Below are 12945 nucleotides of genomic sequence, written 5' to 3'. Positions count from 1 at the left end.
CCTGTTTGTCATTATTTTAAATGACACTTTGCTAAAATTGAACACTGTAAACCTTCATTAAAAATTGATGAATAAGTGACAAGGGTATTCCAGCATCTGTCTGCTTGGTGCGATCACACCATGGACCAGCAGACGCCCCACACATGTGAGTCAAACAGCGCAGCCCTAGAGGAGTCCAGCTCAAGAACAAGGCATGTTCTATTAAGAAGTGTTAAACTGACTTTTTTCCTACTGTCTTTACTGGGACAGAACACTTCTCAGGACCAGCTCGCCTCTATTGTTTTATCCTCAGATTTTGCAAACAGAACTTACTAAGTTGATCCTTCCCTTCCCTCTGTGAACTCTTTCCCCTGTTATTTTCTCAGCAGTTGTGTGGGCAGAGCTCAGTTATTTATCTAGTGCTCGTACATTGCCTCCTGTAGACTAGACTCGTGTGGACTGAAGAGGAGGCAGAAATGCTTTTTCCTAGTGACTCATCAGTTCAGTGGGATTATCCTCATGCCTATGGACTGACCTTCCAGCAGCCCCTGAAAATCCTCTGAAGAGTTCCGACCTAGGCCCACCCAGAAGCACCGCTGTTGTGGCCTACAGGACATACTGGGAATCAGATTCTTCGTAACAAATCCCTTTGTGGTTTTAATGTGCAACTAGGATTCAAATAGAGTATATGATAGCTTATACTTTTATTTTCTTTCTTTTTTTTTTTTTTTTTTTTTATTCTGCACCTTGTCTCACTTTGAAGAGAGACTAAGAGCTTGGAGTTAACCTACCCACTACATGGTGTGTCAGAGCCAGGTCCAGGCTGATTTCAGCATGGGCTAAAGGGCAATTCCATGTAATGACACAGTTGCTGTTTAGATGACTTTGTGCTTATGTATTTCAATGATTCTCTACATTTTGCTAGTCTCTGCCCAGAAAACTGCTGAGGAATCCTTTAGTGACCACCCACAGATCTTGTTTTAAATTCAAGAAAATAAACAATGCTCTTAAGGGTTTCAGTCATAGGTTTAATTCCACTAGACAGACACATTTTGAAGCATGAGATAGAATACAAGGGGGAGGAGACAACTCACTGGAATGGGTAGGGGTTCATGTCGCAGATGACTGGGATAAGATGACACTGGTAACTGATGCTTTCTGATTAGCTGTTACTGCCAACAATACTTGCATAAAGTGCTGATAAATAACTTAAATGTTACAAAAAGATGGTCCCGGTAAGTTCCAGGCCTCACTGGACATGTCATTTTGGTGGTCAGCACAGCACTCAGATGGCCGCAGGTTCCCCTTGAGTATTCTGGTCTTGCACAGGCTCCAGCTGACCAGAGTCAGACACGTCAAAGCTTGCCTTGTACTTGGCCAAGATCTTCATAAGAGGCCGCAGTTTCAGCCACCATTGTTCTTTGGGAATCCTGTGCCTAGGAAGGAAGAGAAGACAGTGCCACCTTCCCTGTTGGAAGACAATCTGGCTGCAGCTAGGCCAAAGGAGACTTGTCAAAAAAGGTGTATGGAGTCACCTGACTAAACTTTGGATGATAAAGCCAGTTTTCACAGATCAAATGAAAATATTATTTTTGTATTTCTAAAAGTTCTGCCCTGTTTCTCAATGTCTACTATTCTTTAACCTTGCTCTAGAAGAGCCCATATATTCCTTCAAATACTGCCATGCATTACTTACAATGACTACGGTTGTGGTGTCCCTCTTTCCTCATGACTCCTATTATTCATTCTTGCTAACAGCTATGACATTTACTCGTACAGTGTTTAATTGACTTACTCAAAATCTGTTTCCTCCTTTAGATCTGCCACAGGTTGGAAAATGACGTTTCTTTTGCTTATTCCCAGCACACAGATGTAGTCGTCAGAAACACATTTCTTTCCTATGAGTTAAAAAAAAAAAAGAAAGAAATTAGGAACTACTAATGCATCATGTTTATAAAATGTCATGTGAAGGTGAGATAAGAGTTGGATGCCTCAGAGCCACCTTGGGGTGGATGCAGGGAATTCCAGTTTTGACCACTAAGCTTGGAAATCCTGATGTGTGCCATAGATTACATTTGATAATCAGCTGTCTATCCAGTGGGGACAGCCAGTGCACAGTGTGACAGTGTCCTTTGAGACTTTTCCAGAGTCTCTCCAGGCTTTTCAGGACTGATGAGGAGGACGGCCTGGTTTGTGGTGAGGCCTCCCTTATTTCACACTGCTGATCACCTGCCACTTACCAGAACAGCGGCCACCACACATTTATGTAAAGAACATTTTTAACAATGAATAAATATTTCACTAACTAGTAGAGTAAGGAAAAGTGAACTTAAATTGCAGAAAGATAGACACTGAAAATTAATGAGTATCCATAAATGAAATCTTAAGAATTAGAAAGAAATATCAAAAGTATAAATTGATGTAGAAAAACTATCAAAGTAGAAGGAATTAAAGCCAACGCCAGTTCTTCAATACTAAAATTAGGTTGGAACTGCTTATATCACCATTTTTATAAAAGCTGTGTTTTTGTAAACCAGACATCAGAAATTGTATAAAAACACATGTCTGAGATGACTGACCCAGAAACCTGCAGGGTAGGGGTGGCATTGACAAAAATTGGCACAAAAAGCCTGTCTCAGGATTAAATGAAGACTAAATGTGCTGCAGGCACTGAAAGAAGAATGTTATGGGAAGTTCAGTGACAATTTTTTTTGAGAATTTTAAATGAATTAAAAGTTTCCTAGAAAATGCAATTTACAAAAATGATTCAAGAAAAAAGAAAAAAACACAAGTGTTTCTATAAATGTCAGAGAAATTCAGCAGTCAAATCTTTCTACAAAGAAAACTGAGTATTTTGATGGATGATTTTGATACATGTTAGACTCTTAGCAACTAGCCAACAGAAAAATAGGCAAAATACAGAGAAACAAGAACGTCATGCCACCTGCCATTTTCCTCTTTACCTGTTGAGTCCACCTCTCCAAGCCACAGTGAAACACCAAACAGACAACATTTTTAAGTCAGGGTAACAGATGTAAGCCAGATGAGAGTAACAGGACACTGCATGCCTGCAGGTGAGCGTGGGACTGGTAAACTAATTTGAAGACCTTGCAGTCCAGCAGAAACCAGGTCCTAGGAAGCTGGGCACTACCATACTGTGTGGCATACTCAAGTGCCAGCACCAGAATGGTCAGCTGGCCTGGAGCAGCAGAGATGATGGATTTGCATGACACAGGTCATCATAAAATTCTAAAATACTAAAGGATACACTTGGGTTCTGAAGGAGAAACATGGTGTGGACACCACCTATATTCTGTTATGGGATTCTGTGCTCTTAAAAGTTGTGAATGAAGCAATGAGTAAGTCCTAAGTACCTTAAGTAAAAGCTAATTCAAAGTGATTCTCATCACCAGGGAAATAAAACAAGCCCATTTTACAGTCTTGTTAAAAGTCTTAACATGTGTGCAGTAGTTTCTGCCTAATAGATATAAAGCTACTAAATTATTGGATTGTCATCCACCACTAAAAGCAGGAGTAAAGTATTTTATTTTATTAATAGGATTTATATTTATTTTTAACCTTGCAAGTCATATAGCAATGCTAAGACTAGCAAAAGCTAAACAAAAAGCAAAAATATCCTCCCCATGAATTCCTACCTTTGCCGTAGGACTCTTTCAGCTTAGTGGTGATCCATTGCATGGCTCTGGCAGAGATTTTGGTTCCAAAGTTTCTATCAAATGGAGAAGGTACTCCACCCTGTTTGTGGTTAAGTTATTAGTTACAAAGTAAGCAGAAATGACAGTTTCTGTAGTTGAACAAGATTCACATTTTTAAGAGATGTGAACTTGCAAATATGGTATGGTTTGGCCTGTTTCTGTCTTGCTGGATTTAGTTGGGTCATAAATCCAAACTCTGATGGCTCACCTAGTTGGCAAGCCTTCCTTCTCGCAGGGCAGGATTCTAATCAACTGGACCATCACCAGTCCCCTCAGGGTTGCAGAGTCTCACATCAGTGTTTCTTGAACTTATTTTGGGGTAAGGAGAGATGTCAGTTTCCTTTAAGAGTCTGACAAACTATGGATTTTTGTTTTTCCCCCCAAAATACACACTTGCCTATTTCATCATATGATTTAAGGACTCATGAACCTTTTGAAATAAATCAATGGACCCTACTTTAAAAATTCCCTAACATACAAGGAATAGGAGGAAATGATACAAACAGCAGAGACCTTCAAACTGGGAAACCTGGGACCACCTACTTCCCAGCTAAGCTAGAGTTGTTATTTGGGGACACACTCAGAAATCGTAAAATTAATGCTTACCCTACAGTTCTTTTCCAATTCATTCTGATTTTTTATAAACATCAAGTATCATTGGTCCGATATTCTACTTTAAATCTTATTAAACCCTATATTTAAGAAGGTACTTGCTAGGCGTGGTGGCACATGTCTGTAATCCCAGTAGTTGCAAGGCTGAGGCAAGGTAAGTTCAAAGACAGCCTCAGCAACTTAGATAAAAATTAAAAGGGCTGGGGATGTGGCTCAGTGGTTAAGTGACCCTGGATTCAATTATGGATACCAAAAAATTGTTTTTTTTAAATTTGTATACTCTTTCCAAATGAACCAGTGTCACTATTTACATAGTGAGTATTTCTTAAAATACTCATAAACTGTAATAATTATAAACGAGAACAAATTCTAAAGCTAGTGAGACTGCTATGATGGAGTAATTCAGCTGCTATTTCTAGTCACCCTAGAATTTACTTCTGAATTATTTTTCCAAAAATGGCTACAATGAGGCATCAGTTGGAAGACCGTTTGCCTTTGTCTTGAGTAGCACAGAGGCCTCCATGTCACCCAGGCCTCCAGCCCTACCTGCTGCATGTGGCCCAGAACGTTCTTCCTGCAGTCAAACACCCCTTTGCCTTCCTCTGAGTAGAGCTGGTAAATGAAGTCCGTGGTATAGTTCTCGCTGCAGCTCTCATTCCTGCCATGAAGGGAAACATCTGAGTTATTTACCAGGTGATGGCAAGCAGGGGTCTCCAGGGAAGCGCTCTACCTGAGCAGCCCACCTGTTAGGTGGGCTGCTTGATCCTTCATCCCTACCAGGACTAGGTATTTTCCCCTTTCTTCATAAAGGTCAAGGGCTTAATATGATTGGGAGATATCATGGGGAAAAGAAAAAGACTACAGAGCAAAATTAAATTTCAAAATTGCCCTTCATTGCTTTATTTTTTTAACACTGGCTCAGAATAATACTCTAATCAACAAAACTATGGTCTAAGTGAGGGCAAGTAAATATCAGCCTTGCCAGAAAAATCACTCTTTATCTAAGTGCAAGTGTATTTTTAACAGCATGCAATTGCTGTATTTGTGTCTGTGTTCCTTCAGCATTTATAGTGAGAATCAGAGTGGCAAAGGAGTAATGAGTGCACCTTAGGTTTCTTATCACAAGAGAGATTCTAAGAACCTAGGTCTAAAAAGGAAGTAAGATTAGAAATACTGTTTCATTACCTGAGCACAAGACCCCTCTGGATGGAGGTCTTCATTTTCTCTGTCAGGTGTTCCACATTGGACTAGAAAAAATATTTTGTTCATCAGACAATCAAATTATTAGACACTATGTGCCTAAGTGCTAGAATATAACAGCAATTGAGAGAGATGGTTTATAGCTTACATTTATTTATTTATTCGTGGGAGACTATAGTAGACAAAATAAAAATATATTAGTGATATATGTATAGTAGTAATAAATGCACCAGTAACAATAATCAAGATAATAATATATAGGGTAGCAACAGGACTGTGTTATTGGGCATATTTATTTAGTGAGTGAAAATCATAACTTCCACAAGAAATGCTTTCCAAATTAAATGGATTTCCTTCTTAAAGTACTTATTTTATTCTGTGTATTTGCCTAATGTTTATACAATTATCTATACTGTATTTTTTTAGAGCTCTCAGAAAATAACTACCTGTTGCCTGACTTTATATAGAATCTCATACAAATGCTTAATAAACATTTTCTGACCAAGGAAACATTTTATAGGCTCGTGCATACATAAATTTTCTTAAGAAAATCGGTCTTGAAAGAATGTGCAAAAACATTTCAGTCCATGCAAGGAAGATTACTAAAGGGCGGTAATTTCCTAATGACTCATCCTAAAAAATGAGTCACTGAATTTGTCATAATTACATTTCTTAACCATCTACCATGTGCCAGGAGCCATAAGTGCCAATAAGGCATTGTCTTTAGAGAGACCTCAAGTATTAACAGTTCAATATTGTCAATAAATTCATGCAATGTCCATGTCACCAAACATCTCATTACTTGATTTAGTTCAGAAACATAACTTGCTTAAAAACAGTGGCTCAACTTGTCTCATCTGTCCCTGCTTATCCTTTTGCAAGGTTGAATGGTTCATGACTGGGTCTAGCCCCACCTCCCTAACCAATCCGTGACCACCTGCTGTGGGCACTGAGGCTGCCACCAGCTCTGCCAGATGCCCACTGGTCCTTCCTCCAATCCAGCAGCCTGGTTCTGGCCAGGCCAGGGCCAGTCAGGGAAGAGCCTGGAAGGACTGGCTGAACCAGCCATTGGCCTGAACGAACTGAAGGAATTGGGATGCCTTAGGCCTCCTCTGTCAGTCATCGCAGATCTTAGGATTTTAAAAGAGCTACAGCAACACCCAGTAAGTCCTTGTGTCAGTCAGGCCTGGGGACCATGATGTGCAATGTAGGTTCATCAACCGGTACAGGTCCCCAGCACTGCAGGGCAAAGACCACCCTCCAGCTACCACAAACTCCCCACCCTTGGATCCACAAAGATTCCAGAGACCTGGGACTGAGGTCATACATAATATGCCTGTTCAACATATTGGATCCCATTAAACAAGTATCACCTTTCGGTGACTTATGTCACACATGAGAAAAAACATAAAAGAGATGAAATCTCTGTACAAGCCTGTTTTCACACACAGGAATAAAAGGTGTCCTTCGACTCTGTCTATTCATTATCACCCATCAAAAGAGCTCCCGATACTAAAGTCACAGGATCTGAATAAAACAAGGCAATAACTGAAGGGCATACAGCTTTGGATATTTTACAACACCATCTCTATCCCCTAAAAAACGTAATCAGTGACAAATGTGATTATGAACTTAGCGGTACCACATGGATTCTGAACTAAACAGTGCTCATGGGGGCCTGACCCTTTTATGTACCTGCAGATCTCTGATGTCAAATGGCTCTTCAAAAATGTAGGCAGCATCAGCTCCAGCTGCGAGGCCCCCCATGTTGGCCAGGTAGCCACAGTAGCCCCCCATGGTCTCAATGATGAACACTCGACGCTTGGTCCCGCTGGCCGACTGTTTGATTCTGTCACATGTCTGGTCATAGAAAAGGAGATCAGTCATTCCAAGTCAGGCCACTGGCCAGTGCCAGATGTGCACCAGCCTAGAGCCTTGCGCCCCTCAAGAGGTATAGCAAGTCCCTCCACCAAGCCTGAGTGAGCAGTCATGAGCACTGGACATAGCGAGGAACAGTATGCATAGCTGCCTGGACCTTGCCTCAGTAACCTGAGCGAGCCTCTGCATTTATTTACCAGGGCCACCTAGAAGCTATGATCACCCATGGTGGAGGCCTGGCCACTGTCCTTCTCCTGGGCGCCTTAGGAGGTGATGGGAAAGATGGTCACTCAAGACAGTTCACCTTTGCTTTTTTCCTTGTTTTGATACTAGGGATTGAACCCAGGGACACTTAAACCGAGAGCCACATCCCTAGCCCTTTTTAATATTTTGAGACAGGGTCTCCCTGAGTTGCTGAGGCTGGCATTGAAATCACAATCTTCCTATCCCAGCCTCCCAAACTGATGGGATTATAGGCGTGTGCCACCACACCGAGTGAGCCCTTGCTAGTGCAAATCTAGATTTTATGCAAATGCCAACTATCCAGCTTAGTTCATGGAAATCACTACACTATTTTTGAAAAGCTGTCTGTGCCATTGGGGTTTTGTTCACCTTTAGTTCTGGCATGCATGCTACATCATGCTTAGGGGTACCTCTAGTCAGAGACAGACAGTAGTTTCTTAAAGGCATCCAGAGAAGTCTTCCAGATACATGGACAACTGGTCTCAAAATGAAACGTCTTTCATCCAACCTCTAGGCTCCTGGCAAGCAACTCAGGAACATCCAACTGCTGCCTCCCACCTGGAGCACAGGTCTAGGTGCCATTTATTTCCTCAGTACTCTGCCAAAACTCTTAACCCTGGCCCCAGCACCCAATCTATTCACACAAAACTGAGATCCAACTTTAAAATCCAAATCTAATCAACTTCTTGCTTTACTTCCACCAACTACTTCAAGTACAGCTCAAAACCTTGAATGAAACCGCTGGCCTGCCAGCTCCCATGGTCAGGTCCACTCCTGGCTCCAGCCCTTGTTCTGATTTGCAGACATGCTGCACTTGGATTGTCTTGGTGGTCTTCGTACACTCTGGGCATGTAGTGGGCTGCATAGAAGCCCCCAGAGGGATCCTGATTCTAATCCTAGAATCTATAAATTAAGCTTAAGGATTATCCAGGTAGCCCATAAATGCCATTACATGGGTCCTTACAAGGGGGAGTCAGAGGAGATGGGACACAGCAGCGGCAGACCAGTAAGCACTGAGCAATATTCCTCATGCTGGCCTGGAGGAAGGAGGAAAGGCCAGGGGCCAAGGCACCTAGCGCCTGCACCTTGACGTCAGCTCCCCGACTTCTACCTTCAGAGACGTAGAAAATAGCGAGTGCTTCTTGAGAGTACAATGGCACATGCACACTAACTTCAACAACAGGAAACTCATAGATACCTTCTTCCCTCCTTCCCTCTGACCCAGTTCAATGTCATTTCTTCAGGAAAACTGTCTAATCTCTAGGATTCTACAGTTCTCTCTTGTAGGGGCTCTTGTGACACTAGGTGCCCTTTCCTGATAGAAACCACCTAGGACGAAGACCTGCAGTTACTTGTGAAGGTATTTGATTTGGGTGTCTCTTCCTCAGTAGATTCCACAAGGGCAGGCATCCTGGGCTGGGCTTACCCACTGTGGCACAGTCAGCAGCTCCAGTGCTGCGCTAAGTACTCAGTCAATGTCACAGAATGAAATAGATGCACATATGAAATAGACTGGCCCATGTCATCAACCAGTACAGAGCCCATCATACAGGATTCCCTAAACTAGCCTCCAGGGCACTTAGTGGAGAGTGAAGTCACTAGGGGACACAGCCCTGGGGGAAATTTCTGGGAAGATTTGTACTAGAAGAAAAACTACAAGCTGTAGTTTAAATACCCTTAGTATTTTACACTGGGTTTTCAAAACTATAAATGAAAGGTGAAAAGATAAGGAGGGGTTTACTATAGTATTAAGGCAGAAGGAAAGACAGTGGGCTGTACTGTGGGGACACAGTCTTGCTCTGCTAACAAGCTAGGAAGTCATATTTTTCTGACTAGCTGGCTGACTGCTGAACTCCAAGGACCAGTGATTGAGTAGGGGCAGCGACTGCGCAGGGGTCAGGAGGGGCTGATGCCACTGTCTGCTGGCAGGGAGCCAGCAAGTCTCATTTCCGGTCTGTGAACACGGGTCGTTCTGTGCTACTTGCAAATTGAGCAGTCTAAACTAGCCCAGGTGTTCAAAGAGAGTAAGGCCTAGGCACTGTCCTGGGCCCTAACAGTGTTCAGTGATGGGGAGCTATTTTACTGGTTTATCTGGGCTCTTATTTAACATGCAAAGAACCAGAATTCCAAGAAGGATAAGTGGGGTCCAAGGGAGCCTTGACCCTGGTGGTTATGAGTTGTGGCCTCTGGAGGCACAAGAACCAGTGCCAGAAGGCAATAACGAGGATGTTTCCATCGGTTCAAGAATCAAATGCTAGGATTCTAGTGGAAAGTTGAGACACTTGGCCCAAGTGTGTGTGTGTGTGTGTGTGTGTGTGTGTGTGTGTGTGTGTGTGTGGTGGAGAGGGGGAGGTCCTGTCCTTTTCCTGCATTCTAATTCAACCCAGAACAAAAATCTCAGATAAAACTGCTATTTTCTGAAGTTCTGTACTGAGTTGAGCTAAAGAAACTCTCCAACAGTCATGACTTTTCATTGCAAACTCTGGAACTAACTCAGATATGAATGTCTTAAGAGGCCCACAGGACACACTGAGTCAGAAGTTACCAGTGTGCTTGGGCACCATCCTTTTTCTCATCCTTGGTGAGAAACAGTCTAGGCAGCAAAGGCTTTTGGAACTACCAAATATTCTCAGGTCTAATGTAAAGGAGTCACAGGCCATGAAGGCCTAGCACGTCACACATGCTGCAATGTGGTCACTGGCACCTGCTGGATGAGTCCCTACCCACAGGGTGCGGCAGTCAGTGAGTTCCTAGGGAGCTTCTTCATCTCTCTAGGAAGACTGTGCTTCCAGGCAGTGGATCCCACTTTTGTGCAGATGAGCACTGCTTCATCTTGGAGTCCTCATACTTACCAGGTACCTAAGCCCCCTTTCCGCACGCTCCCATGCCTTGTTCTGTGATGCTCCGCTAAGGTCACACCTCTAGCTATTCAACTTCAGGCAGGAGCAGCAGGCCTCACCAGAAAGGATGGCCACAGCTCACCTTGTTTATGTGGTGCAGAAACATTATGCAAAGGGCTTTATACAACGTCTCACTTTCAGTCAATACAAACAGGCTCTCCCTGCGAGAAACTAGGAAAAATTACCTTATTACAGAAAATGTGACATAAAGCCAATCTCGTAGGAAACAAAAAAGTAATAATAAATTTGGCCCATTTATCCTAAGAGACTAAGTGGGTGGGTTTCCCTTCAATGTCCACTTGGGGGAAGGGAGGGAATGAAAGGGAACTGAGAACTGGAAATGAGAGCTGGACCTCACAGCGATGTTCTTAAGGCAGAAGAGTCAAATTGTTAAACACAACAAAGCAAAAGCCAACAGAGTTCTCTTACCTCAACGACTGCATCCAGGCCAGTGTCAGAGCCAATACTTATGTCTGTGCCTGGGACATTGTTGCTAATAGTAGCAGGCAGAACGCACACAGGGATGCAAAACTCCTCATGGCTGTCACGAGCATTAGCCATCATGATCGCGCCGGAGTAAGCCTGAAGCAGCAGGGCCACGGCAGTTAGCAGGCACAGGCTCGTCACCTGCCAGTCACTGGGTGTGGGCTGTGGCTCCAGGGATGTGACAGGGAGGGGCCTGAGTTGCCAGTGGGAAGCGGCTTCATGCAGGGCTACAGAGCCCACAGGGCCAGATGAGCACTGCGGGAGCAGATCAAGCTCCAACAATATGGGGCCACAGGGTGCAGCCCGACCTCCTCCCCCATGTCCCGCAGCAGTGGCCACAAGCAGTGGAGTCTGGTGGTGCAAGGCAGCAGCAAAGCAGGCACGAAGCAAAGCAGGGGTGGAGGCCGCACAAGTGTGTTAGTCATTAGACCGTCAGCAGCTCATTTCTTGGCATCTCAAAGCGAGTGGGAGAGCTGATTAGGCTGGGAAGTCTAAGCGCAACACCAATCCTGTAACTTCTGCAGGGAGGTGTGGGGAGAGCACAGGGCTGTGAGGTCGACATCAAATGACTGGCATCACAGATGCAGAGCAGGGTCACCTGCAGGCAGGCACTGCGGCGCCATGGAGGGCTGAAGTGGAAGAAGGCGTGCAGATACGTTACCTGCAGCCTTGGCTCAGGGGCATAACTGCTCTGTTTGGGGAATCCACTTCCCTCTGGAGGAAGCCTCCCTTTCAGGGGCCTCGGGAGAGCTTACATTAAGCAGGATCTGGCTTTGATGTCAAAAGGTGAGCTATTCAGCCCCTAGACAGAGGTTGAACTCTCTGCCTCAGGGAGGTAACCAAGTTAGTAGTAGGATACAGGTCCACTTACCCATAGTTCCTAAATCCAAGCAGCCTCCAACAGAACAAGGTATTTTTATGAAACATTTGCTGGCAAATCTGACCCAGTTATAGTCTTTTTTTGGTCCTACTTAATACATCTTCTCAGTGTTCTGCAGAAACTTCTATGATAAACGGGGTGTGCCCTGAATTGCCTTTGTTTTTGTCGGTGCTGGGGATGAACCCGGAACCTTGTGCATGTTACCGAGTGCTCTGCCACTGAGTCATTGCCCTTGTCCTTCTGTATTGCCTTTCTGTGACCCAAAATGTGCAGCCTGAGGATTCTGGACAGTGAGCCGTGGACCTGTGCAGGTTAGTCCTTGGAGCAGTTAGTTTGGAGGTGACATGGGGCCATTTGCACTGGATGACGATGAACGAAACAGGAGCAGGGTGCCCACATGTGGCCCCCCACTCAGCCCTGATCCTCTGCTTCCACCCAAGCTGGGCCCATGGCTAGTCTCTGTGTGGCCTCTGCCTATCCAGCTTTGGTGTGGCAGTTAGCACAGCACTTGTTCATCTGGGGGAACCCACTGGCCAGTACCCATACTCTTTTGATGGGCTCCTCAGCACTTTCTAGCTCTGGGTCAGTTGAAGACAGGCTGTGGAGAAAGCAGCTGTCTCTCTGAGAAAGCTGTTGCTGGAAGTCAAAGGGATATAGGCCATGGCCCCGGACAGAGTGCTCTCCGTGGGCCAGCTGGGGTGGGGTGGAGGAGGCGGCAGGTGAGCAGCAGGGTTAGTGACTTTATTTCTCCTGAAACCTCCAATGGCGGTGGTACTGCTGTAGCACTTCCTACCTTCTGTTTCCCATTGCTTCTTTTGTTTCCTTCAATCTCTAAGCAAATGAGAGGAAAACTTTGGACACGAAAGCCCCCTGCCCAGGAAGGCAGGCACTCCAAAGACACACAAGCAAGTCTTGCCTGCAGATCCTGAGTGAACACCACTGACTTGCCCTGCTCAGGGCTCCGGGGTGGACACTTTAAGACACCATCAAGCTACCCTGGAGAGAGCTACCCACACCGAGAGAAGAGATGGGGCACAGTCATGGAAGAAGC

At 44.5% G+C, this 12945-nt stretch overlaps 1 protein-coding gene and 1 non-coding gene across 8 annotated transcripts in view; both read right to left on the bottom strand.

The window, feature by feature from the left end:
* Positions 1-986: 986 nt before the first annotated feature.
* Positions 987-12945, bottom strand: part of Pfkp (phosphofructokinase, platelet) — a 55324-nt gene continuing 43365 nt past the window's right edge. For 6 of the 7 annotated variants that reach the window (XM_005320332.5, XM_040277243.2, XM_078023138.1 and 3 more), the window contains 6 exons: positions 7203-7367; positions 5493-5554; positions 4854-4965; positions 3636-3735; positions 1775-1877; positions 987-1415 (listed from right to left, as the gene is read on the bottom strand). In XM_005320332.5, the coding sequence (XP_005320389.2) occupies positions 1265-1415; positions 1775-1877; positions 3636-3735; positions 4854-4965; positions 5493-5554; positions 7203-7367 (693 nt within the window). In that variant the 3' untranslated portion in view covers positions 987-1264. Of the gene's footprint in view, positions 1416-1774; positions 1878-3635; positions 3736-4853; positions 4966-5492; positions 5555-7202; positions 7368-10957; positions 11111-12945 lie in introns of all 7 variants that reach the window. The other variant, XM_078023140.1, reaches the window with a different exon arrangement.
* LOC120887707 (small nucleolar RNA SNORD103/SNORD85) lies at positions 5220-5293 on the bottom strand. Its single transcript, XR_005731042.1, has one exon. It is a non-coding gene; the product is annotated as a small nucleolar RNA SNORD103/SNORD85 (small nucleolar RNA).

The sequence above is a fragment of the Ictidomys tridecemlineatus genome, chromosome 10 (genome assembly GCF_052094955.1).
Source record: "Ictidomys tridecemlineatus isolate mIctTri1 chromosome 10, mIctTri1.hap1, whole genome shotgun sequence".
Lineage (NCBI taxonomy): Eukaryota > Metazoa > Chordata > Mammalia > Rodentia > Sciuridae > Ictidomys > Ictidomys tridecemlineatus.
The sequence above is the reverse complement of the archived record's forward strand: the minus strand, read 5'-3'. Positions and strand labels throughout refer to the sequence as shown.